This window comes from Phasianus colchicus, chromosome 5 (genome assembly GCF_987193195.1).
Source record: "Phasianus colchicus chromosome 5, bPhaCol1.hap1.1, whole genome shotgun sequence".
NCBI classification, from domain to species: domain Eukaryota; kingdom Metazoa; phylum Chordata; class Aves; order Galliformes; family Phasianidae; genus Phasianus; species Phasianus colchicus.
This window is the reverse complement of record NC_143440.1, coordinates 31,768,710-31,796,101: the sequence shown is the minus strand read 5'-3', so window position 1 is coordinate 31,796,101 and position 27,392 is coordinate 31,768,710. Positions and strand designations below refer to the sequence as shown.

General features: G+C 38.4%; 2 protein-coding genes across 6 annotated transcripts in view; one reads left to right on the top strand and one right to left on the bottom strand.

The window, feature by feature from the left end:
* Window positions 1-981: 981 nt before the first annotated feature.
* Window positions 982-14,699, top strand: TSLIG3B (tRNA splicing ligase complex subunit 3B). The gene is made up of 8 exons (XM_031593730.2): window positions 982-2,169; window positions 2,537-2,685; window positions 3,408-3,542; window positions 3,922-4,100; window positions 6,919-6,999; window positions 7,368-7,484; window positions 9,443-9,610; window positions 11,664-14,699. Exons 1-8 carry the CDS (start codon window positions 1,925-1,927, stop codon window positions 12,027-12,029), a joined length of 1,440 nt encoding a protein of 479 aa, XP_031449590.2. The 5' UTR covers window positions 982-1,924; the 3' UTR covers window positions 12,030-14,699.
* A 387-nt stretch (window positions 14,700-15,086) lies between these two features.
* RASGRP1 (RAS guanyl releasing protein 1) overlaps window positions 15,087-27,392 on the bottom strand; it is a 52,852-nt gene continuing 40,546 nt past the window's right edge. For 3 of the 5 annotated variants that reach the window (XM_090141250.1, XM_031593729.2, XM_090141251.1), the window contains 6 exons: window positions 24,684-24,793; window positions 23,926-24,070; window positions 22,764-22,800; window positions 22,145-22,291; window positions 21,295-21,674; window positions 15,087-19,251 (listed from right to left, as the gene is read on the bottom strand). In XM_090141250.1, coding sequence (XP_089997376.1) covers window positions 19,117-19,251; window positions 21,295-21,674; window positions 22,145-22,291; window positions 22,764-22,800; window positions 23,926-24,070; window positions 24,684-24,793 — 954 coding nt within the window. In that variant the 3' untranslated portion in view covers window positions 15,087-19,116. The remainder of the gene's footprint in view (window positions 19,252-21,294; window positions 21,675-22,144; window positions 22,292-22,763; window positions 22,801-23,925; window positions 24,071-24,683; window positions 24,794-27,392) is intronic. The other 2 variants (XR_016466925.1, XM_090141249.1) reach the window with 2 other exon arrangements.

The window sequence follows — 27,392 nt, the reverse complement described above, 5'->3', positions numbered from 1 at the left end:
CAACATTGTGTGCAGGTAAGTTGTTGTGAGAAGGAAACGTTTACTACGTGGTATATTCTATTTCTTCTCTGCTCCTCTGAGTCCCTCTAGTGGTCAATAATTGCTTGCTACATGTTTCTCAGTGCTACAAACTGAGAAAGTTTGTACCTTCTGTTTACTAACATAGAGGCATCTCCCTCTCGTTTGAATTCAAGATATCTAGTTCTTATTCTTGGGCCACAATTTAGAAAGACAAAACAAGGGAATCTTCCCAAACATGCAGCTGCTTTATCTGTGAACAGTTAAACTATGTTTACTAAAAATAATTTTTTAATTTGTTTAAGTAGCATTATAGATGCCTTGTAATTGTAGAGATTTAATACAAATTGGCAGGAGACCCAAATTCCTGCCTTCACTTGGCTTTCCACTTCCAGTATACTTAAGAGAAGTGTAGACAGTTGCTGCTGCACACTCTGCTAAGATGCCATTTCCTCCCAGTTTGGGTGGATTCAGGTCAACCCTGATCCAGACCTGTCCCCATTTTCTAACCCAAGCTGTGTGTTTCTGCCTCATTCACATGCTAGCGCTAAGATGTGCCTGACAGCTGAGTGATGGCAAGCTGCCAGACTAGTGAAAAAGAAATCTTGTCAAAAACCTTGTCCTGGTTTCAAATACATAGGGTTCTGAGGACAGAGCTGACAACAGAGAAGCCACATCTGCCTTTCCCACGAGGGTGATGGCCATATGCTGGGGCCTTTTCTGTTGGTGGTGGTGGTTGCATATTTCACAGAACATGTGGCAAGGGCAAAACCCAATCCCTTAGAAGTAAACTGCTACAAAGCATTTTTAGCCAGCTATATCACCATTTCTTGTATTCCTTTGCAGTGGATGGGAAACAGATAAATGGACTTAGAGAAAATTGTGAACTGAATCAATGGTGAAGTTGTAAGCAGATGTTAGGCAATATGCCTATAAGGTTACAACCAGAAATCTTTCACTTGCAGGTTTCAAGATGCAGTTTATGAAATTCCGACTTGTTATTCCTCATGCGTGTAATATTTATATAATGCAGGAAAGTTAGAAAGCAAAATACACTTCCGACATACAACAAAATTTAGAGACCCACGGAAGAATACTGCCACCTACTTGCACCCCACAGTACTTCTTATATTACCAGACTGCCTTCTAGTTACGATAGATTGTGTTGTGATAGTTTCAGTTGCCTCTCTGTTCTTCTTAGCATACACTGCTGTGTGTGTGGCATGAAGGTTACAGAAAAGAATGAGAAAGAAAACTGTATATTTCTACACATTTTTCTTTCCTGCTCTCCTTACTAGATGTTTATTCAGACCCCAAATAAGAGCAGATGATTCTGAGAGAGTGGCAAAAGCCTGAAGTTTCAAGTATGAAATGAAGAGACAAGAAAGGTTGATAATGTTATTGCTACTTCAGCAGGTAGGGGAAGGCATAACTAGGCCTTCAAGGCTTCAGCAGAAATGTTTTCTGAATGAAACAGTGCTTTCAACGTGGGATGCTGGTACTGATTGCACCACTCCTGAGTGAACTTCACAGTACTTTTTCTATTCCTGTTGCTGCTGGAATACCTTTATTCTATCTCAAACAGCACGTGCAAATGGAAGCCTTGGCAGAAATAAAGATTAAAATTATTTTAGGGTTGAGTCCGTTTCTCGAGGAGGAGACAAAAGGGCAAGGAAATTCCCCATGAACCGCTCTTCTTGTAAAGCAGGCAGTGCCACAAAATTCTGTGGCTTCTGTCATTCTTGAAGCTCTCCTGAAATCCTACATACGCTGTTAGTATTAACGGTACTCAGTGCAAGCTCCTGGCTTGTGGCCGGTTCGGCGAAGCTAAGTCCCCCGGTATGTAACAAATTACTTGTTGTTTAAGCAGGAATAAGAGTCTCCTTTCCAGGTTCCCTGCTCTCAGATGCAGCTCCGGGGTTCAGCTGCGTACCCAGAAGAGGCAGCGTGTCGGGACGGCCCAACGCGCCGTGTCTGGCGGCGGTTGCACCGCGGCCCGGCGGCTCCGCGGAACGCAGCGGCGGGCGCAGGTTGCGGCGGGGCCGATTTGAAGTGGGCACAGCGCGGCGGCAGCCGCTGTGGCGGCATGAGGGAGCTGGAGTCTGGCCTGAAGATGGAGTGCGACATCTTGGACGCGCTGGAGGCCCTGGGGTAGGTAGCGGGGGAGCGGCTGCGGCTCTCCTTTCGCGGCGAGGCCTTGGGGGTGACGGGAGGCCCCTGGAAGGAGCGGCGGCCCGGCCGGCCCTGCTCCGCTCCGGCGGCGGTGCGGAGGGGCCGAGGGGCGCCGCGGCTGCGCTTGGGGCGGGCGGGGCTGCACGCGGCTGGGGACGGAGCGGAGCGCTGGCCGAGCGGGGCATCCTGCCGCACCTGGGCGCCCGTGCGGGGGCTGCCCTGCCGGAACGCCGAGGCCGCGTGTTGGTGGGCGCCTCCGTCGTGACGGAGCGCTCAGCGTGTTTAAAAGTATGCATATTTTCTGTTAAACCCGCTTCGTGTTATCAAGCTTTATCTCCCTGTGCAGGTACACGGGTCCCCTCTTGGAGGAGGAAGCCCTGAACAAAGCAGCACAAAGTGGATTGTCTTCACCGGAGTTTTTTGACCTCTGTGTTTGGTTAGGATCCCAGATAAAGTCGCTCGGTGACATGGAAGAAAGCATCACGTCAGCAGATGGTAAATGAGTGTTAATTTGTTGAAGCTATCTTGTTTGGGGGTTTCACACTTGACATTTAAGCTAGTAATAAAATTAATATTGAAATTTAAAAGGCAGCTAAGAGGTAGCCAAAGAGAGGCTGATGTTTTTGTGTATGTAGCTGCTAGATTAAGGTCTAACCTGGTGAAGATTCTTTCAAAAGGAAGAAAGGGGGAAGAAAAAAAAAAAAAAAAGACAACCTATCATTGACAGTAAACCTGGGCATATGTGTCGTGGAGTTAGTTTGACTCCCGGAACTTGGTCGTCACAAAATGAATGACAGTTGCCCACTGCTTTGTGGCATACGCTGTTTGCTCGACAGCGATATTCCTGTGATCTGAAGGAGTAAGTGCTGCTGCCTCTCTGCTAGATGTGAGCAGCTGATTCACTCCAAATGCTTGCATTATGGTTTCAGACTGCTATAGCATCAGCTTCTTGTTTAAAGGTTTCCAACCTTGTGATTCTATGATTCTATGATTCTAAAGCAAGAATGCAATATTGCCTTTGCTATTGAAAGTACTGTCTGTTTGTATGTAGGACCTCTTTATGAAGAAAGAAAATGTTACTGGAGTGGCAGTATTGAAACCTGCAATCTAAATGTAAAAATCATAAAATCTTAATTACTTGGAGGTTCCTCCTATTAATAAAAAATGAAAATTAAATTAAAAGAAAAACAATTAATGGTTTTTATTTATTTCTACAGGTGATAAAGATATAGAGAGCTTCCAGCTTGAGATTAGTGGCTTCTTGAGAGAAATGGCATGTCCATATTCATCACTTGTATCTGGAGACATAAAGGACAGATTGAAAGAGAAAGAAGATTGCCTTAAACTTCTCTGTAAGTTAAAATCATTTTCCCCCCTTACACCAGCCGAGACTGAGTACAGATGAATTATATTGGGAAACTGATGGTGGCAAACACTTGAGATTTGACAGAAGAATGGAAATAACGGCAGGGAGCAGCATGGTAGTATGAAACTAGCCAAGGAACTTAGCCTGGGGAAGGGTATTAGCAGTCAAGTATGTGGAGTTAACATGTGCAGGTGGAAGACAGGAAGCTAGATGAAAGTTAGTTCAGGTAACTGAATGGGAAACTGACACTGACCTGTCAGGATAGGACTGAGAAAGGGTCTTTTATCTCTGTCTTGTTTTACAAGATCATGGGTACAAAATTTGTCTTGCCTCTAAATCTGTCATTGTGATGCTTTTCTCTATAGTATTTCTAAGTACAGAACTTCAAGCTTTAAAGATACTGCACAGCAAGAAAAGTAAAAGCTCTCATTTGGAAAAGCACAACGAAATCTACCAGGAAGTACAAGCTATCTGTGATGCACTGGGCTTACCAAACTCCTCCTCATCCGATATTCCTCCTTTGTTAAACAGTGTGGAACAAAAGGTACAGGTTTTCTCTCTGTTGTTAACTTTTATGCCTGTAAGCATCCGTCTTAGTTGAGGGCCTAACAGTATGATTCGTTTTATAATGCCTAGTGTTTAACTGTTTCACTTATGAGGTAAAATATTTGAGTGGCTCCCTGAGGGTGAGGTATGTGGTGAGCCATGCTTTGCCATGCAAACTTAGGGCGTGAGTTGAAGTAACACTTTTGTGTTATCCATTTAAATGCAAAAGACTTAGTCTGATAACAATTTATATACCTGTATTCTGAGAAGTAGTTAAATTTAATAAAATTTTCCAAAATTTACATTTTTGCTCATTAGCTTATGATTATCTTAATTGCAAGTATTGATTTGTTAGTGCTATTTCCTTAGCTGTAAATAGGATGAAAATGCCTGAATTACCAGGTTAGTCAATATGTAAACTTAAACCTTGCAGTAGAGGTATTTCAGTTATATCCCACTAAATTCTAACTCATTTAATGATGATGATGTGATATTTGTCTTTCTCACTGCAGAATTTATTTTCTCTGTCAGGCAGTTAGAAGTTTTACTGTTCATTCCTTCCTTATGCCTGGGGAGAATCAGTCCCTTCTTGAGATCTGTGGGAGATGAGTGGTTGCCTGTGTTTGCTCATTTTTATATCATAATGTTCAAGATGTGTCTGGATGAGGTGCTACAAGATATGGTTTAGTAGCTTAGAGGGTAGTAATGATGATAGGAGGACGGTCGGACCAGATGATCTTGTAGGTCCTTTCCAACCTTGTGATTCTGTGTGATTATTTTTTTCCTTCCTCCTTGCTCAGTGAGCTGGTGAATGACTGGAAGTTTTGTGGAGAGGGCCTGTTCCTTGCCTGATTTTCTTACGTGTGTGGCAGTACAGAACCTTTAATAGATTCATATACAAGAACAAGCACCCAGGTGGTGAAAATGTCTACATTCCCATAATGCCACTGTGCTTGATCTGTTTAGCTCAAATGGAATGTTTAAATCCAGTCTTGGTAATAAACATTTTTGTGAGGATGGAGAAACAATTCTGGTGCTATTTTCTGAGGACTAAAACATCAGCGTTCAGCTGATCAACTAACACTTGCCTAGGACTGTTGATTTTCCTCCAGATGGATATAAACCCTTTTTGTATTCAGAGGGCTTTGTAGGCTCCAGCTATGGCTGGTGGCCTTCCTTGGTTGCTTCTTTGTTTCTCTTCTTTGATGCAGGTGTAGTTTCATGCCTAGGTAAAGGAATAGGACTCCAGTTCTGCAGCAGCAGGCCTTCTGGGTCAGCTTCTCACCTACACACCTATGAGCTTAGAAGGTTTTCTTCAATTATGGGGTTCCTTGTCTGCCATATTTTGTGAAGTCCGAGAGTCCCTATCGGTTAGGATCACATGCTTGCGTTGGTGCACAGGGCATTACTGTTACAGTTTCATTAGTGCTAAAGTGAGCAGAGTCTTAAAAACATGTTCTCTCTCTGTTTCTACCTTCCCAAACTGCCTTGAGCTGTTTTTTGGTGTTTTCCAGATCCATCAGCTCTGCCGTGCTTATACAACCTGCACTCACTTCGCAGCCTAGAAATGTGACAAAACTAGATCATTCGTTTTCTTTGACTACAAATTAATAGTGTAATTTGTGCTCTGAACTTTCTGGCCCTTACAAGTGAAGGATTTTTTTCCTACTGTTCAGGAGATTCCGTAGAATTTCTACTGTATGTTTCATTGTCCTTTATCCTTTAGTTTCATGTGGGACAGGTTCAGAGTTTATTTTGGTAGTAGTATCGAGTTGGGTATGTGCATTTAAAGATGTGGCTGCATTAGAATGGTAATATCAATGATTGGATTTCTTTGCTTCATAAACTTTTCTTCAGTGCTATTTGTTACTTTTTTAGATCATTACAAAAATTCACTAGAAATGACCAATGTCTTTTTATTGCTTCTAATTTAATTAGATCCTGTATAAAATCGCACTGCTAATACTTACTATTATACTAGGCAATTTTAAACAGAAACTTACAAACAATTCTACTATTTTTTATTGAATTGGAAAAAGTAAGCAGAGTTTGAAAGCAGCATTTCAACTTGTGTACTCTTGCCTCTGTCTAGCATCTTCAGCGCTGTCAGCAGCTGTGGGAATAGTTCTGAGAATAGTTCAGCTGTGCAGCAGCAACCTGCTAAAGGGACAGATCACACGTTGTATTTTGGTACGGCATATTAGAATGTTGCTTAACTTGAACAGAACTTAACTTGAACAGAATTTAATTGAAATATGAAGAGACTATCTTTGAAAATAATATTTGGGAATATATGCCAGAGGACGGTTGTATTCCTATCTTCCTGCAAACAGGATATTTACCAAAAGTCTTTTACTTATGGCTGTGTTGGTCGAGGCTGGACAATGTATTCTGTATCTGTAAGGCAGCAAAGCTTGTACTTGGAGGATGAGCACTCAGTGTACTGCTGATGCATGTGAGGGAATAAAGTGTTAATGGAGATTCAGGAATCCAGATGTGATTTTGCAGTGTGTCACAAACTGTAAATCAGTTTGCGTGTGAACCCAATTCCTCCTTAAATGTTGCTTGATGAATATACTCGTCACTGGATAAAATTACAGATGTGTTCTCTTTACTTTGATTAACAAAGCTTGCAGAAAGAGTCATGTAATGAAAGTATTCAGGAACTCCTATTTTTTTAAAATAGATAATAAGACAGAAGATGCATCCCTCTTTATGAGTCTGATAAAACACTTGTGCTATATTTGATCTTACGACTGGAATGAGTTGTGCTGAAGTAAGTGTAAATATAATTTGTGTTATGTGTTTTGTTTCAGATAAAGGACATTCTCTCAAAAGTTCAAAACAACCACGTGGGGAAATCACTGCTAACAAAACCTCTGAATTCTGATCAAGTGGTAAGAATAAAAACAACTCAATTTTTTTCTGTATTTCACAGGATGGTCGAAATTTATGTTTATGGCTTCATCTGATTGTCCATTTTACAGTCACTGTTCTAACTGTTGATAATTAACATTCAATTACTAAGTATTAGTAACACTAACATTAATTATGGAAGTATCTGATTGTTAATGTACTTTGTGTTGATACGTGTATTTACTTTTAAAATACACTGCAGCACTGCACAGATGCACCCTTAATTTTATGTAGTTTATAGAGGTTACCTGGCAATGGCCATCTTATTTGCTGAATGGGGTTGCATTTCATTTGACTTACATACCTGTATAGAATTGAACATTTGGATTTTTGTACTGTAACACTGCAGGAAAGATTGGAAAAAATCAATGATGCTCTTCGCAGTGAATATGAATGTCGCCGTCGTATGTTAATGAAGAGGTTAGATGTGACAGTGCAGTCTTTTGGCTGGTCTGATAGAGCAAAGGTAAGCTTGCTGCATTCTTTGCTTCCTGTAGGTGGGAGTCTGCTACAATTCTGTACGTCTTGTTAGCAAATATACGTACTGTGTAAATACAATTCCATTATTGCTGTCGTGTTTTCAAGTAGTTTCTCATCCTGGGTTATAATATCTGAATCTTAAATGCTGTGGAAGGGCAAGAATTTGACTGAGTGGCACAGGCCATCTTTTGTGAGTGAGTGTCTATAGCTCCAAAAATAGAAATTCTAGCATTCTCTGTTGGGGTTTTTCGCTGTAAGTCCACACCTCCCTTTTTCTTCCCTATGTCCATCTGCCCCCAGTGAAGTAAAGAGGAATCCTAAACACTTCTCTTAGAAATGCAAGAGAAAGCCAAACACTGGGCCTTAACATAGATAACTCACAAGGTCAGTGAGATTATTACAGTGACTGTAATCTATCTTGGATGCAAAACAACTGAATAAGCAAATGGTCAGCTGAAGAGCTTGTCTGGGAAAAGCACACAATTACTTCCCCTCCTTCAGGTGACTGAAACGTCCGAACCACTACTGTGGATTTTGTCTGCTGGCGTTGTTTTGTTATCATGTAATCACTAGGGTTGAAATGAACTCTAAGACCATCCAGTTCAACCATCCACTTACCACCAATATTTCCCTACTAAACCACATCCCTCAGTTCAGCATCTAAATGTTTCTTGAACACCTCCAGGGATGGTAGATTCCCTTGGTATCCTATTCCAGCACCTGACCACTCTGCTTGAGAAGAAATTTTCCCTAATATCTAATGGCAGTAATTTCATTTTTATGATTTCCTAGCACCTGTATATTAAAAAAAAATAGTAATGATTTAACCCAGTCTGATATTTCTGACCTAGAAATGCATACTATTTCAACCCAGTAACATAAGAAGAGAAGATACTAAAAGTTTGTAACATGATGAATATACATGCAGGAATCTAAAAGGAGATATTTTTCCTCATGAGCTGCAAGATAAACTTTTCTTTCGACAGAAGATGAAAGTGTAGAAAGTTAGGACTGAAAGCGGTGTCAAAATTTGGCATGGATGCCTGCAGACACAATCTTTTTTATGAAACTCACGAAATATCAATGAAAGTTATGAGTCAAAGACTCCTGTTTCTGAATGGCTACTTCAGTGTCTGCTGGGGTTGTGAATGCTTTTATGCAGAAAAAGAAGAAAAGAGAGGGCTTTTACCTTGAAGTTGTCAGATTTCACGCTGTGTATAACTTCTCGTTGCTGTAGTTCTAGGATTTAGCTGATGTTGGCTCATACTTTTTTTAAATCACTTGATGTTATTTCAAATGACATTTGAAACAGTGAATACTTTCACAGCAGAACAACAGTTCAATGAGATTTTTAGTGACTCTAAAATAATAAGATGGTTCACTTTCCTGTTGCAAAAGAAAAAAACCTGTTGATATGAAGTAGTATGCAGTTACAGAAATAATTCTATTATATATTAATTAAAAACTGCATTTGATTTTTTAAATCCTTTTCTCCTCACTTTTCTTGTAAAATACTTGTTTAGAACTTCTCCAAAGAAGCTTTTGGGATTCAAAATGTTTTGATATTGATGTTTTTTTTGAAGCCAATCAGCAAGTTATGTTCCTTTTTTAATTCAGTTTCTAACTTGCCTTCCTTCCTTACAGTGAGGAATCTAAATTTTAGTCTTAGATATATTGTAAAGCATCAAAGAATGTTTGCTGCCAGTGGATAGGAGAGTTTCTGTTGTAACCATCTGAGTTTCAGCAGCATATTTTGTACATCACCATATGAAGAGAATTGATGACAACTGGCACAGTATTTTGTAAGCCAACCTAGTTTTCAGACATTACAGCCACTGCAACTTACTGAGAACTGTTCAGTAAGTGTGTTTTACAGCCTACATACAATAAGTGTGTTTGTATGTATGTCTAGCAAGTAAGTCATGTTTGATTTTTATCATGTAGGTAAAAACAGATGACATAGCACGAATCTATCAGCCCAAGCGCTATGCATTATCTCCAAAGTCAACAATAACATTAGCTCACCTTCTTGCTGCTCGAGAGGATTTATCAAAGATCATAAGAACAAGTAGTGGATCAACACGAGAGAATACAGTCTGCGCAATCAACAAGGTAACTTTTCTTTCTGGGATATGATAAATGGACTTGGGATTTTACAGACCTGTCAAAAATTTGGGATTACGTTGTGTTTAATATTTTTATTCGTTTTTGAAAGATGGGTACACTCGGTACTTTAGAAAAGGAAAGTTTGCAGCATTCCAGTAAACATTGCAACAATTTTTTTTTTTTATTTTTTATTTTTTGGTATTATTATCTTATAACACAGTCAGTCATAGAAAACAGTAATCTAGATGAGCAGGTACAATGGAGGAGGTAGGCAGAGTTCAGAAATTACTTTTCCCTTCCTACAGAGTTGTGCTTTTCAAACAGTAGTCTAAGAATGCAGGACTACTCTAGTCAGTTCTCAGGATCAATAAATGCTTGATTAGACTATTCAAGAGCAAGATAAAGACAAGAATCACCCTTTTGTTTTGGGATCCTTATTATCACAGGAAAGAGACTTTGTTCATTCATCATAAAAGTGTAGTAATAGTTCTTTCTTTTGCTTAGTCAACACAGAAACAGGGTGTGTTAACTGGAGAACTGTTATCATTCCTTAGAACAACTAGAGATCAAGTAGAGCATACTTGTAAAACAGGGGAAAGGAAGAAGTTGTGCTTCAGGGTTGCCTCACAAGCTGGCTTATACTTCATGTTAGGATCAGTAGATAAATAGAGCACTTACCACATTTGGATTTATTATTAATTGGTTTTGGTTTTTATTTGTTTGTTTTACTTTGGGGTTATAAACCCCCAGTATAGGGGTATGTATTGACAAAAGCGTTAATGCGTTTGTGTGTGTGTGATGACTACTTGAATTCAGTGGAATTGCATACCTCAAGTTAAGGATACGTGTTATTCTTTCTGGTATAATGCTTGACTACATGTTGCTAGGTTTATGTTGTTCAGTTCATTACAGTTTATTATGCCAAACATAGTAATGAAGAACTAAAATGCATGTCTTTATTTCTATTTGTTGACAAACATCTTTATTGGTATATTATAAATCACAGAAGTTTCTATAGAAGGGACATTTTTTCTGCACAGTAACATTTTATTTGGCTATCTGTAATCAAAAAAAAGAAAAGAAAAGAAAAAATTGCACTGCCTTCTTGTGTATAAAAAAATAAACCAAAACCTCAAAGCATGCAAGTAATTTCATTAGATCCACAATTCAAGTGGTGACTTATTACTAATCCTGTTTTACAGACTTCTTAAAGTTTTGTTGTCCCACTTAGATATTTTTTAATGTGTTCTGATCCCAAAGATTCTGAAGTTTTCTAATTATTGTGTGATCTCTTTTTTGTGTGTGTGTTTTGTTGGGTTGGTTGTTTTTTTTTTTTTTGTAAGAGGTCTTTGATTGGAGTGCCTGGGACTGACTCAATGTCAGTTAACATTCATCATACAAAGAGTTTAGGAAATCTGGGAATTACAACAAAAAGACATATCTGAATACCTCTTTGTTCTTCAGCTTGATATTTTGTGAAGCTTAGTCGAGTGCAATCTCCTGTTTTGTACACTGGATAATATCCACCAAAGATCATTATTTCTTTTCTTGAAAGTGTTATGGAAGCATGTTGTGCCTTTTTTCTGTTCTGCCTTTCTGCTCACTGCTTCCTAATGTAAGGTAAACTGGCGTTTCTTTTAAGAGCTGCATGCCAGTCTGCCAATTTTTGTTTTTTGCTGGCTGATTAGGTTAGAACATGTTTTTGAAATAAGAGTAGAAAAGCAAACAGCACAGTAATCTTTATGTGTATGTATACATTTGAATTATATGCTACTTTGTTGCAATACTTGGCATGCAGTTTTCTTTGTAACTATTTCACAGCAGTGTTACTAGCTAGCTAGCTGTAACTACTTAACTTTTACAGATGGAAAATAGGATCACTTTTGGAGTTCTTGCCACATGTTGCTGGCAAGTTAGAAAGAAAGGAAATAGGAATTCAGCTGTCAAACTCCACTCTGATAGGAACTTATTTCCTCTGAAGAGCATCAGCATGTCTTTGTCCAAAAAGAATTACCCTCTGTCCCTTCAAGTTATTATATCCCTCTGTTTTTCAATATAGGTTCTGATGGGGAGAGTACCTGACCGTGGAGGCAGACCAACAGAGATTGAACCACCTCCTCCTGAAATGCCTCCATGGCAAAAAAGACAGGAAGGTGGTGGAAGAGGTGGCTGGGGAGGTGGAGGTGGGGGTGGGGGTGGGAGGGGCGGCTGGGGTGGGGGAGGAGGTAGAGGAGGAGGTGGGGGTGGCTTTGGGGGTGGGGGTGGGGGTGGTTTTGGGGGTGGGGGTTTCAGAGGTGGTGGAAGAGGTGGAGGTGGTTTCCAAGGTGGCAGGGGGGACTATGGTGGCAGGGGTGGTTATGGTGGCAGAGGAGGTTATGGAGATCCGTATGGTGGAAGAGGAGGTGGAGGATACCGGAGATACTGAAAGAGTAACAGATGAAATATAGTGGTGGTGTTTACTGGTGTCAGGAATTTAGAGATGGTACCTTTGGTTTAGATTAGATTTAAGTATGACCATGTGAATCATTGCATTCGACCAACTGATGTTGTCATTGAATTCTTTTTAGTTAAACGAACAGAACTTTTTATACTAAAATATCATGACTAGAGTCCTCGCTTTTCGTACTGGTTGTGTTTTTTCTTTTATTATGTTCATTTATTTAAAATAAGTCTCAGAAAACTGAATAAAAACCTTTTTAAAGAAACAGAATAAAGATGATGTTCAGGCCTCTCTAATTATTGCATGTTGCACATGAATTCTGCTCCAAAAGCTGGATAAAAAAAAAAAATTAAAAAGTCAGACCTAAGAACTTGAGGGAGATGCTTCTGAAACTCCAGAATGCTGCTTCTGTGCTTTTTTCTTTATCCAGTTTTCACATCGGACATATTGAAGAACTTCAGTTTCAAGTTGTCGCTTAAGGCTTTGGTCAAAATTATTCAATGAGCTTTCCTGTTCTTTCAGAACTTCACATAAAAGTAATATTTTGAATTAGTTCTCTACAGATACTAATAAAATTAGGTGGCTTTGTGTGTTCATAAATATATCAGAGATTAACTGAAGGTCAGAGCATGTACCACAAAACCTGAATCATGGTGACTTTTGATGTTTATTTTTCCTTTACTTGCTTTTCATATTATTGGTGTTTCATAAAAGCATTTTCTACTACCATCATGTCCAGTTGGAGTTCATTTATATACTCTTTCTGCATCAGCCTTTAAAAATAAAGGTCAACAAAGTTCAGTTGCCTGAGAAAGAGCAGGCTACTTCTTTTTTTCTCCTGCCTACTTTCTCTATTTGGCAGCTGCCAACTGCCAGCTGATAAGTTATCTCACGCAGCAGTTGCTCCTCCCCATTGAGGTTTCTGGAAAAAGTTCCAAAATAGCATTCAAAGGCTTTGCTTTTTTACACTGTCACCCAATTCACCCAATTGGTCTGATAAGCTGAAAGAAACTCTGTCTTAATACGTATGGATACCTTCTCCTTCACAGATAGCGTTTCTCTAGTAAAAGAGCATTTAGATGAAGTGAATTTTGTATAATTATGGCTGTAAATAGATTTATTAAAATAGATTCAGTTAAGTTCAGGGCTGTCAGCTATAACTTATGTCTGTTATCTAGCTTCTTTAGGTCCCTCTTCTGTTGTGATGCCATTTGTGAGTAGAGGTAAAACAGAGAGATGATGCCCAAGTATATATTCACAATAGTATTTATCAGGGTCATGTTACTGTAGAGATTCAGGAAGGCATCTGAACCTGGGTATATCGTGACAGAAACCTTGATGTGCTTTCAAGGAATATATAACTTAGACTTATCTGCAGCTGAACTTTAAGATTTGAATTTGCATTTATGTACCACAGTTATGAGTTTGTTTGTTTGTTTTCTTTCCCCCACAAACTTGCTGTTGGTGTCCACGTTGCCATGCATTAAAGTTGTTACCCTGTCTTCAGGGGCACATGCATCATGTCCTCAATAGACAGATCTATGTAGGAATGTAGAGCTCTGTTTAAAATTAAGTGATTTTCTGGCATGTTGTTTAAAAACTTGTGCCAGATTTTATTAATTAGCTACTACCAACACCTTCATTTGAAATTTTAGACTAGATAAACTTTAAAACTTTCCTTCCTGTTATTTTTCTGTATGCTTATTTCTGAGAATGCTGCTTTATAATGTGATTGGTACAGCCTTGACCATACTTTACAGTTCCAGTAGGCTTCTAAGAAAAGAGAGTGGGAGACTTCATTGCTTGTACATGTTGACTTGAATGTGAACTCAATATAATGAAGTACTCTGCTGGCTGAACTTCACCCACCTTCTAGCAGTGTCATTTTCACTTTGTTTCTACACTCGTTTCTGTTAGCCTCTGCTGCCATTGTGGAGAGGAATTTCAAGTGGAAGCATAGTACTCATTTTCTTTCTTTGGAGACTGATTTTTGCATAGTGCTATAGAAGTAGCTCACAAATGACATTTCGAGTGAGACTGCTGGCTATGGAGGTGACAAGCATTGGTCAGCAAGGGAAGAGGGAGAGCAGTTTTTAACAAGCAAAGCCTTAATTTAAAATTCTCTTTGCTAATCCTATGCTGTTATTTTTGCTAAAAGTAACATACGAACAAGAATCAAGAGTTCAGTTTCACCAAGGATGTAGGCTAGGAAGTTCAAGTGGTGTATCTATGCATAAAGATTTCATCAGTCTTAAGATGTGAAGATGCACTGGGTTTGTTGACCTGTAGGGCTGGTAGAACCGTAGTAATTGTGTATGTGCCTCAGTGCTCTTACAGTTGTCAGTTTGTGCTGTTTGTAACAGAATAGTTCAGAGTAAAGTAGATGAGATTTGTGCCTCCATCCAGTTCTAACAGTTAAATTATTCCAGTACTGTTTTCCAATTATTTTTTATATAGACATTGTAAAAGACAAAAGTTTGAATAAGTTGAGGTTTTATGGAAGATACTTTTTTTTAATTTGAGCCATTTCATATTTTCTTCAGTAATTCCAAAGTGTGAAGCGAGTAGTAGAAAATCAAAGTAAGCACCACCACGTTTAATAGAGGTATCCCTTTCTCAGTCTTCTCTGTTGTCAGAATATATGTTATTTTATCAGAAGATGCAATAATACCATTAAAACAATTGATTTAAACCTCCAACCCTTCTGTTTCAGTCTTGAGAAAAGTATTTTCAAAAATTATGTTGTAAGAAAAAAGCCGTTTTATATGTCTGTGATTATTTCTGTGTTTATTCAAATTCAGTTAATTGTTTTGGTTGAATCAAGAATTGAAGATGACTTTTGTGTCAGGGCTGAAGAGAGATGGTTTTGTTAACAGCTGTAAACACTGAGGAATAAAGTACTGTATTTGAAGTTATTTGCATCACTTGTGTAGTGTGATTTTCATTCTCTATTCATATCTCCTGTGCTTGCAAGAAAGATTTCCTGCTGGTGATTTGAAATAATGATGAAACGTGCTTTTTATGATTGTGAAAAATAACAAATTTTGACAAATGTAGAGAAGGCAATAGATAACAATACAGGAAGAGTTTGCCAGACAGAAGAGGTCCCAAATATATCCTGATTACGTTATCTGGAGTTACTAAGGAATCTGTCTCCATTGAAGGACACTCAGTTAAAATATATCTTAATACAAAAAGAAAATTGCATATGTTTATCTGATCATTACTTATGTCTTTAGGTAAATTAAGGAAAAACTTCACAAGTAGTGAACTGAAGTAGTAATTGGAGGTTTCCCTTTTTTTTTTTTTTTTTTTTTCTTTTTCACTTCTGTAATTTTGAAGCAAAACACACCTTGCTCTGTATGTGCAAAGTTGGGAGAGCAGATATGCCTGTAAGTAGGAATGGTGTTTTTCAGTAGTCAGCACCCTCTTCTTCCCTCCCCTCCCTCAGATATTTTGATGTTCACTACCTGGCATAAAAACATTCATGAGATACAGTATTTTGAGTTCTGCAGTAAAGAATAGCAAAGGTTGAGGATGACATGACACTGCCTGTACTAGCCTGGTAGAAATTGCAGAAGCCTTGTTTAAGCTTACCTATCGTGCTGTAACATCTTCTGAGAATGAATGTTCTTAACAAAAGCAAGACTGTGCTAATGAAGAACTGTGCTTGGTAATACCTTGAACAGTGTAATGGCAAAACAGTGTCTGTATTGTCTCAGCCTCTAAATTCTGAAAAAATAATCTGAAAACGCCCAGCGTCCCAAGTTCTCTCAGTATCCTCAGGCTGAAGAACGTAAAGGTAGACTTGAGACTCATATATATCAGGTCAGTCCTGCAGAAGTGTTCCAGATGACAGACTCAAGGAAAATAAATATCTGTTGTTAATGTTTCTTTCTTTCAGATACAAACTCAGAGGCAAGGTACAATTTTAACATTTTTTTCTATTATAAATATTAAACTGATTTCTTACACTTTACATAAATGTTTACAGTCTGTACACTTTTTCAATCTTCTTTAATAGTACTGAAACAAAAATGGAGTTTCTATAGAGATCAGTTCCCCCAGGATAACAGATTGCTACTGTAACAGAGAATTCCAAAAGATAATATTGTTTTGTATTTTCAAAAGTTTATGTAAGCTATTTTAAATGCAATGGTCTTCAGTATTAACATTAGCTCTGGCCTTTTCATTGTTATATCATTCAGTCTACTTACTTTCATCTTTTAAGGATCAGAATTCACACTTAGAAAATAAACAGTAGTTGGGGTACGAACATTTCATTTTTTCTTCCTTTCTGTATGTATATGAAACACAGCTGAGCCTGGAGAAAGAATAAAGGTGAGTGCTTTTCATTTATATTAACTGTGACAAGATAAGTTTTAAATGGTGTTCAATACCAGTGCTTCCTGATGAGTCCTTAGTACTTAGTACTTTCATTATTTCATTTTTCCTAGCATAAAGTAGCAGTAAGATCAACAGAGATGTGGGTGATTTTTGCTCAGTAACTTTGTCAGTTTCATCAGTATCCTTGAACAGTCAGTATTTGCTATTAACACTATTATTTCATGCAGCAAAAAGGAAGTTGCGAAGTAATAACAAGGGATTACCACCAAAACAAAGCAACAACAACAACAAAAAACATTACAAGAGGCTTTGGGGAAACACCCTGAAGGTATCTGGAGAGCTTTGAAATTTTTCAGGTATCAACAAATTCATCTGAAGCAGTAAGTTTTCAGCATACGTGACGTATCATGTATGGGTTCTATAAGATGATCCTGCAAACAGGTTGGGTTTAAATCATTCTGTTTATAGGAACAGGGTGACAGAAAAGTAGTTTTAATTTCAGACTGTATAAGTCTACAGTCTTGACTTGGTTTTAAGCATTAAGTACTCAACGTTACTAACACAGTAACCTTTGGGTCAGCTGTTGACATTAGGGAACTTTCCAAATACTGATTCGTTAATTTGCTCCCTCTTCCACCCTCCTAGAATAGGCAGAGTGTGTGTATATATATATGCATACACACACACATACAGAAATTCTGTTAGAATTGAAACCATAAGCAAGCAGAGTTTCTTTAGATGCACCAGATTTGCCAAATTTTGCTGCTCTTTTAAGGTATTTTCCAAATACATTGAAATATTTCCAACATTTATCCTGTTCCATTTAGTTGTTGTAGAACTAGACTTTTTATCTGCTAAGTGTGTATTAGAAATACTTCTTACTGTAGTCCTGTAGATAGGACAAAAATCAAGAAACTCAGAGAAAATTGGCAAAGCAAATGTGCAAATATGGTTTGAGAGCCATTTTGACTGCTTCACTGATCAAAGTGCAATTTCATGTTAACTGTTAATGATTCAGGTTTAGTGTATGAGGAACAAGGTTCACAATCTTCACAACAGCTAGGTTTGTCATATGCATTTAAATTCTTTACAGATCATATTTATTTACAGTAAGATAACAGAAAGTCTACTACTATTACTACTACTCTCTCCCTTCATTTGTTTCTATTTAGTCATGGATGCAAACACAACTTAAGTTCTAACTAGGAACTTAGAACCAGTAGATTAGTAAGTAGTTTCAGGTTGACTTTTCAAAAAAATAAATTAATATACTTGACAATGGCTGTAAGCTGGAAACAGAGCATACATCTAAGCCACTGAACACAAAGCACACATGCTGTAGTAAGGGGTCAACTAAAAATTTAATCTGTCATGGATTTTGTAAACTAATTTGCAAGTTTTGAAGAGCATTAAGTATATCGCAGAATTACAGCATGTCAGGGATTGGAAGAGACCTCGAAAGATCATCAAATCCAACCCCCCTGCTGGAGCACGAAAGTATGTTGTTAATAGATATTACTTAGTTTTAGTTTCTGCTGTTTAAATGCTTGATGCCATCCCTTTTTTATAAAAGCAAGTAAGTTTTATACAATTCTAAGAAATATCGTGAAATGCAAATGAAATTTTAAGGTTGGCTCTTATGACTAAAAGATTCACCAGTAACTCGAAAGACAGATTTGTCATCTGTTAACAGTATGTACACATTATAGTTTTAAGAAAACTACATTACCTCCCTAGCACCTTTCACTGTACAAAATCTATACATGTAAGAGCACAGTCACCTTGACTCTTCACCTAAAGTGCATATGAAATCTATGAGGGAAACTGAAAAAATCCTGGTTAGAACCATAAGATGTTAGAAACTGGAATACAATATCCATTACACTGAGATTGCTATGCAGTTTCCTTCATAATATGGTCTTTAAGGTTCTACTCAGAAGCTGCAACACTGATATGCACTTTGATGTTAAAAAAATTAGTCAGTGTTATCCCTGTGTTATCTGCAGTACAGGGACAGCAAGCTATCCCTTAAGCCCAGTGAGTAGGGCTATGTATTCTAAGCCGTAAACTGGAATACTGAAATGGAAGCAGAATTCACTCTAAACTCTCTCTAGTCTCATATTTTACCTTAAAGAAGTTTTAAAACGTTTGTCAGTATGCCCTAACAAAGTCTAAAAATCAGCTTAACTAATTGTATTAATATTCATGCTAAACTCTAGAAGTAAAGATGACTGTCTGCATAATGTTTTTAATTGGTTTCAGCCACAATGAGAAAGAACTCTCCCTCTTGATGTAATACAGCTTTACTTAAATGCTTATCTCTATTGAAACATTTGTTTCTACAAACCTGAATTTGGGCCAAATCTGAAGTGACAGTCTTATGAGTAGCTACTTAGAACACTTGTAGAGTGAGATGTGCAGCCATGTCACTGTAGAATCCACATGGTCATCATGTACATAAGCTTCAGGAACAGTGTCACTCCTTTCAAAAACAATTCCAGAAGATACTGTGTTCATTGTGCAGATGATGCTAACATACCTAAAATTGAAGGAATTCATTTATAGACTTGGGAGTGTGTTTTCAATAGGGAAATATATAGAATAAAGACAGTATTTCTGTTTTAAAATCCTTTGGAGTGTCTTTCCAGTTTACTTGGTAAAGCAGCTTTTTCACAGTCGTTCCCTTCAGTCTTACATTCTTCCAGAAGAACCTTCCCTTCATCTGCTAGGAGCAGTCTTTGTGTTGTAGATTGTCGATAACATGATTTTTTCTCTGAATTGTAAGAGATTCAATTATTTTTTGTGCCTGTTCCAGTTGCATCTTTAAACCTTCATTGTCTGCCTTTAGAATATTTCTTTCCTAAGGAAACAAACAAAAAAAAAATAATGGTATTTGACTTTACATTTGTTTCAGGGTTGTCTGGTTGTGCATATAGGTTGACTGGCATAAAGATCAGTTGGTGTAGCTCTTAGCAGCAGGGAACAGTATGTTATTTGACTGTTTTCCAAACTTGAAAGAAATTAAGGGCTACAAAAATGATATTTGTTTTGTTTTTCTTGGGGGATGAGGTGAGGGAGTGGAGAGAAACATGCCTAGATATTTATCTGTATACCTTTTTTTTTCAAAACCAAAATGCTGAAAGATAAAATGTAGGGACTATGCACTGAAAATAATTTGATCTTAACAAATTCTTATAGTTCTCTTCCTATCTGTCTCTAAGACTGTAATAAGTCCAGAAAATTCAATGGGAATGTGACCATCATTTTGTTTGCTTATAGAATGGCACAGATTAGTGCTTTAGGGACCATCTACTACATGCTATAGCAGTTAAAAAAAAAAAAAATACAGATCACATGTGCTCTGTGAATGCAAAACTAAAAGTGTGGACTGTGAATTTTAAAGGCAAATACAATAAATAGACTATTCTGAGTCTGAGCTACAGAAATATCTAGTGAGGTATTTAAAATGCAAGATAGAATTAAATGGAACTAGTGTTTTGAGTATATGAAGATAGTGGTCTGTCTCCTGGGAGGAAAATGTCAGTTTCACTGTTTATGTTAAGATGGGTCCTGTTAAAATCTTATGGAAGCTGTTAAAAGTATTCACAACAATTAGATTAGGACAAACTTATTTTTATAGCATATTAATCCAAAATGAGGCCATGCCATGAGTAATTAAGTAACCAGGAATACAAACATAAGACAGGTGTCAAGATATAGCTTTGTTGCTTTTCATATTCAGCAGTAGTCACTGCTTATTGATCTCACTGGCCTCGAATTTAGATGTGACATTGAAAATCCAAATTTCAAGTAGTGAGAAACTTGATGGAGATACAATTATTTCACCCTGTTTTGTTCTGATTTCCATTAAAAATATGCAAATCTGTAAGTATTTATATGGCTCTTAGAATTTAAGTTATGCAAAATCTTCTTTCTTAGAAGAAGTATGGCATCTTGCTATCCTTTCAAAGCTCATCCTTTTAGAAGCTTTGGCATTTGCCTGTCGCTTATTATTTCAAGCCAAATAAGGAGCTTCAATCAAGGTTGCTCTAGACTGGTTTAGTACATATCTCTACATTGCTTCATTATATAGGAGAAATGAAGACACGCAATGCGCAACAGATGATACTGTATTGTAGCAAATTTGAGGCTAGAGCACAGAGCTGATTTGCCAGCATTGTAATCTATGAGGAAAGGAATACAGGCAACTACCCCATGCACTATCTAGAACACTTGTTCCCAAATTAGATTGAGATATTCAGGTAAAAAATGTTTATTTTTTAACTAAAAATGTTAAAACTACGAGAATTACAATTCTTTATTTAACTCACGTGCATCTCCCTGAATGTTTTTTTCTTCTGCATTCTCTACAGTGCTGGGAATTTCTGGTTTTGGCTAATATTGCTGTTTTAAATTTATATTAGAAGTCATTATCTTAAGCTACAAGTATTTTTGTTAAGGAAGTGTTTATCTGGTTTCAACATTACACTGTACACAAATAGAATACTGTCAAACATGTTAAAACACTTACTCAGCATTTTTAGGCTTCTATTACATGTGTGGAAGACAATTCCTTAAATATAACTTGTTTTATGGAGTAATACCTTGTCCTAAGCAATCGGACTGTAGTCACAGACTTCCTTGTCACTTCTAAGGAAGACAGGGATCAATATAATCATAGTAAAGTCTTCAGAACATATTCCCTAAGCCCTGTACTACTACTTAAATTTCTATTTGATGTGAAGTGTTGCTGGAGGTAAAGTGACTAAGAATTCATTAGATCCCTCATGGATTGTTCTGGCAATCAATTATACTTGAGAACAGTGACAGAATGACATCTTCCCAGCCACATCCTCACACTCTTTACAGTACTGGTGTGTAAAATCAAATTTGTTCCACATACCCGCTCAAGTTCCTGGTATGAGGGTTTATAGCTGTGATGCTCGTGATGCTCCTCCTTCATTTTCTGGCTGGATTCCTTGTTTTCCCATTTAACATATGCTTTTTTACGGCCTAGTAATGGGCTTGGGCGTGGGGATGGTGGGATGGGCTGGAGATAAGGATTTTCTAGTATCCTTTTCTCTTTCTTCTCCATTGACTTATGTGATGCATCAGCAGCCAGCAGTGTGGAGTCTGTCTGTATACCTTTATGAACTACGGCTGGTTTCAGTCTCACTGAGATTTTCTGAGCTGAGGAGCCCATGAGCATAATAGTCCGGTCCTTGCTGTCTTCATTGTGTTCTACTATTCCATTTGGAAATGTGAATGGTCCTTCTTCTTGTCCTATAGAATATATATGGTAAATTGAGTCAAGAGGAGTTGTAGATACATGAGTATCTGACTTTATAGATTCCACATTGAAATTTTAGAATTGTAATAGCACAGCTGTTCCTTAATGCAACAACAGTGGTAAAAACAAGTATACCAAGACCTGCTTCTTACAAGATGGGAGAGATAACGGAATCTGGCAACTCTTCATTTCATGGCATTTAAGTTCTCATGAGAATCTGGCTGAAGAGTTACTGAGTTCTTGTGGAATTTGTGCACCTTACCTTGTTTAGTGTGAGGAGAGATCTCCCAGAAATTTATTCACCCAAGACTTGAACTAGAATGCCTTGTTATAGTTAATAGGCTGATAAAACTCTGTAACTAACAAAACTCAAAACAGTGCAGTACAACTTGTCTTTAAAATAAAAGAAACAACATAAAAATTATCTAGATCTCTCCAGCTTTTTAATGTGACCTTTCCTCACCATGGAATTGCTCTTTAACTGCTACTGTGCAGAGGCTTGAAGCAAGAGCAGATGTTGGGCTGCTGTCTGCAACAGAAGTTTTGTGTCTTCTCTTGCACTCTATCACAACCAGGTCTTTGCATTGCTTGTGGCAATTCATTCCACAGTCTGTAAACAAATCAAAGTTTACACAATTCAGTGTCTTTGTTGTGTTTAAGATCGACGCTCTTCCTGCCCAAGAAGCAGGAAAATGTTTGTCATCTCTACATGCATTACCTGAAACAACATAAACTAAGAAATCAGCTGTATTCCTTTGCTATATACACCTCAAAGGCCTTTTCATTTTGGAAATATCAAATAGCAACAGTCAGTTGCAACAGGTTTTTGAGTGTAGGGCTGCAAAGAAAGCAGATACCTGCATGAGGTGGAAACAGTTCCTTCAGCTTTTTATTTCTTTTGGAGCATCATTCTGTCATCTTAATTTTAAGTCAGCCTTCTCCTCCTTGAGGAGCCAGATTAAATAGGTCCACAACAATAAATCTTGGAATGATTAGGACTGTTTTCTATTGTTTTTTTTTTTTCCTTTTTGTCATTCACCATTAATTATAGATTAAATATAACAAAAGATAAAGATTCTTACCTTTGCATCTGTATCCTTGTTTAATTACTCCCCATAGCTGAAATTCAGACAAACAGAAAGGGTATTTATTTCTTCATGTTTGATACCTCCAGATACACAAATCCACTAAAAGCTCCACTCAGTTCTGAAATCTGAGCACCAGCAGAGTACTTTTTTTTTCTATCCTTTTAATGGTAAAATCAAAATACGAACCATCTACCTCTTCAGTATAAATATTCTGTTTAGCAAACGATATTTATATGTATGCTCCTTAATCACAAACAAAATAGCTTGACCTGGTCTCTAATGAATACATCAGCAGATCTGACAGCCCAAAGTAAAGCTGTGGAACTGGAGTAGATGGAGAATTGCATATCATCACTCTTGTTTGATCCCAGATAAGCTGGGGAGCAGTAAGACTCAGTTTTACTAAATCTTCCTGTGCTAGGCAGAAATCATGTCACATCTGTACCAAACATGAGTTCATAAGATGATAACTCAGGATATCCTGAGTTGGAAGGGACTGACAAGGATCACTGAGTCCAAATTATTGCTCTGTATAGGACCACCCAGAATTCAAACCATATTTCTGACGGCATTGGCCAAATGGGGAGTCTATTCCAGCGAAGTGAAGAACCCTTTTCCTGCCTGACACAGGTCCATGCCATTCCCTCAGGTCCTGTCACTGTCAACAGAGAGCCGAGATCACTGCTGCCCTTCTGAGGAGCTGCAGGCTGCCACGAGGCCTCTCCTCAGCCTTCTCTGCTGTGGGCTGAATAAACGAAGGGGTCTCTGGCACTCCACATTATCTGTTGCCTTCCAGACACTTCAGCTTTTTTCATAGCCCTCCTTTGGATGGTCTCTAATAGCGCAAATTCTAACAGCTCAGTGGAGTGAAAGCCTCTAAATTTGAAAGTCTTGTCTAAGTGACATAGCCAAACACAAGAAAGGAGCCGTGTTTAAGCACATAACACTACCAAGAGGAGAATGTATAAAAGGACACATTACATAGCTACATGGGCAGCAGTCTGGTTTTCTTTGTAGGTTCACTGGTATATGGGTTAATTTTTGTAGGTCACATGAGGTAATTATGTGATAAAAACAGGTATTTGTCCAGACAATATTAACATAATTTGCCTTCAATTAAAAAAAAAAAAAAAAAGAATAAAAAAGGAGAGCTTACAAATCCAGCACAGTTGTCACAGAAAGTAGGTCTTAAGTAAGTGGTCTCCTGAAAGTTGTGAGAAAAGCCAAGTCCTAGTTTGGAATAGATTGAGCTAGCCCTCATAAAGTAAGCGGTTATTTCATCCCTGCTAATCAGACCTTCCCTGAAAATAAACAAGAAAAGTTTTTTTGTGAAGCTGTTTTCTTAAAAGCATAAGAATTAAACATACCTTTTTTTCACAGTTTATAATGGCAATACCTTAATTGACCAAAACCTACAGTGATATCAACAATTGTGTCAACTGCTCCCAAAGTTTACGGAAGCTTCTCTGCACATTATAATTTCAGCCTGTAAGGATAAATGAATAATCTGCATATGAGATGCAACTTCAAAACTATTTCTTAGTGTTATTGATATTATTATCAGTTTTATTTTTCCGCGTTTAAGGTGCTAAGAATGTTCTTAATTTTTCCAAAATATACATTTGCCAATTCTCTGTTTCTGAGGGGCAGGTTCATTTTTTGAAAGTTATTCAGTGGTATATACTGTCATTCAAAAATATTCTATTCTTCTTTTATCTTTTTTCTTCCTGCTACATTAACCACTGCTGTAAGCTCATTCACAAAACATATAAATGATGCTTTTGTCAGTTATGTTTTCACTTTGCTGGTGAAGAGGATGATTTTACAATCCTAGTGATAGAAGAAGAGAAAACAAAACAAACAAGCGACGGTTGATAAGCAGAACTGGGTGAAATGAGATTTATGAGTACTCACGAGTCCTTAGCCATTACACAAAACGAGAATGGAAAACTGGCTGCTATCTTTTCAAATTCCTCTTGAGAAATGTAACCATCCTGATCGTGGTCATAATTTTTGAAGACAGACTGTATAAGATAATAATAGAATAGTTTATAACAAGGATAGAAGCTTATTACATTGCCACTTCAGAAACTGTCCACAATATTTAGAGCATTCCTCTCCAACTTTCCCTCAATACTTATTAAATAATACAAGAGTTTTCATAATTTCTTTTTTTTCTTTTTTTCTTTTTCTTTTTTCTTTTTCTTTTTTTTTTTTTTTTTTTGCCTGAGTCTAAAGAAGCATTATGATTTCCTGACTTTTAGGAAAATGCAGATAGGTGATAGGCCAACACAGACACAGCTGAATGGTTCACTACACAAGGCTAACTCTTATTTACACCATTCACTCCAAAAGTAATGCCTCTATGTATTTCTATGGAAACTACAAAAGATAGAAAGAGCACAATAACACTATTTGATAGGACAAGTTCTCAGCTACAAAACACTATTTCTAACTTGGTCACCATCATTAGCTATGTGCTTTCACCAGCAGCAAACAGGAGCCTGCATGCCATGCTCATAAAAATCTGCACAGTGGAGCTGACCCACTGTTTCACAGATGCTGGGAAAGTGCCACTGCTGATACACTCCACCCACTACCTCACTGTTTTCACATCCCCTGTTTGGTCTGCATAAACATTCAGCAAGCACCAATGAATGTCAGTGGGTGCCATTTTTTCTACATGGGGGAAATCAGTGATACACCACCACTCCATACGTACTTCCATGTCAGATGCCATTTTGTGAGACATCCCCTCTGCTGCCATCTGTCACTTGGCAACAAAACGTAACAGAATGTTGACAGAAGGTTCAACATCTACTACCATACCACCAGTATCCACCACTGATGTCATGGGCCAACATAATAAAATAGCAGACATTACTTTCAGAGCAGACCTCATAGTTTCTCTTTAAGATCATCACTAAGGTCTACATACACAACTTGTACTAATGTTTTCAATGATGATCTCTAGACAAACCACTGCAGCTGCCTGGCTTATTTGATCAGGTTAATGTTATGTGAGAATCAGTTATATGAAGACTTATTTCCACTTGTGGAATGATATTTACCGATTGAGTTGGCCCTAGATCAAGGAGCATATGTAGGACAAATTTAGAAATACATTCCAAAACAGTATGTATTTATCAAGGGATAATGAGCAAGTCTTCAGAAGAAAAAGAGATGATGTAGGAATGTAAAGAAAATCTTTACCTCTCTCCATTTTTCTGTTTTGAAATCAGTCACCAATAAAACTGATGACCCAAATGAGAAAAAAAAAGCAATGGCTGCTAGTAACAAAGCTGTTGAGAGGTCTGCTTTCAGATTCTACCAGTAATCGCAGAATCACAGAATCATAGGGGTTGGAAGGGACCTCTAGAGATCATCAAGTCCAACCCCCCTGCCAAAGCAGGATCCCTACACCAGGTCACACAGGTAGGCGTCCAGGCAGGTCTTGAATATCTCCAGAGAAGGAGACTCCACAACCTCCCTGGGCAGCCTGTTCCAGTGCTCCGTCACCCTCACCGTAAAGAAGTTCTTGCACACATTGGTGCAGAACTTCCTATGCTCCAGTTTCTGGCCGTTTCCCCTTGTCCTGTCTCCACACACTGCTGAAAACAGTCCAGCCTCACCACTCTGCCCCCCACACCTTAGATATTTATAGGCCTGGTTCAGGTCCCCTCTCAGTCTTCTTTTCTCAAGGCTAAACAGACCCAGTTCACTTAGCCTTTCTTCATAGGAGAGACACTCCAGGCCCTTCACCATCTTTGTGGCTCTCCACTGGACTCTTTCCAAGAGATCCCTGTCTTTTTTGTACTGGGGAGCCCAGAACTGGACACAGTACTCCAGATGAGGCCTTACCAGGGCAGAGTAGAGGGGGAGGATCACCTCCCTCGACCTGCTGGCCATGCTCTTTTTAATGTGCCCCAGAATGCCGTTGGCCCTCTTGGCCACAAGGGCACACTGCTGGCTCATGGCCAACCTGTGGGCCACCAGGACACCCAGGTCCCTCTCTACAGAGCTCCTCTCCAGCAGGTCATCCCCCAACCTGTACCAGTGCATGCAATTATTCCTCCCAGACGCAAGACTCTACACTTGCCTTTGTTAAATCTCATCTGGTTTCTTACTGCCCAGCTCTCCAGCCTGTCCAGGTCTCGCTGAATGGCAGCACAGCCTTCAGGCATGTCAGCCAATCCTCCCAACTTCGTATCATCAGCAAACTTGCTGAGGGTGGCCACTATCCCATCATCAAGATCATTGATGAAGATGTTGAACAAGACTGGACCCAGCACTGATCCCTGAGGAACACCGCTAGTTGCAGGTCTCCAACCGGACTCTGCACCACCAACAACAGAGCCTCTGTGCTCTGCCAGTCAGCCAATTCTCAACCCACCTCACTGTCCACTCATCTATCCCACACTTTCTCAGCTTTGTTATAAGGATGTTGTGGGAGACACTATCAAATGCCTTGCTAAAATCAAGGTAGACTACATCCACTGCTCTCGTCCCATCCACCCAGCCAGTGACAACATCATAGAAGGCTACCAGGTTGGTCAAGCATGCTTCTATGATGTTGAAGACCCTGCTAGAGTGGGAATCCCTGGCTGCTTGAAAGAATGACTC

What these genes read in the sequence shown, in the direction of transcription:
- TSLIG3B (XM_031593730.2), top strand. Translation starts at nt 1,925, where the DNA reads ATGCAGCTCCGGGGTTCAGCTGCGTACCCAGAAGAGGCAGCGTGTCGG. An exon ending in GACGCGCTGGAGGCCCTGGG is followed by an intron (nt 2,170 to 2,536) that starts GTAGGTAGCGGG and finishes CTCCCTGTGCAG; the next exon opens with GTACACGGGTCCCCTCTTGG. An exon ending in AAGCATCACGTCAGCAGATG is followed by an intron (nt 2,686 to 3,407) that starts GTAAATGAGTGT and finishes TTATTTCTACAG; the next exon opens with GTGATAAAGATATAGAGAGC.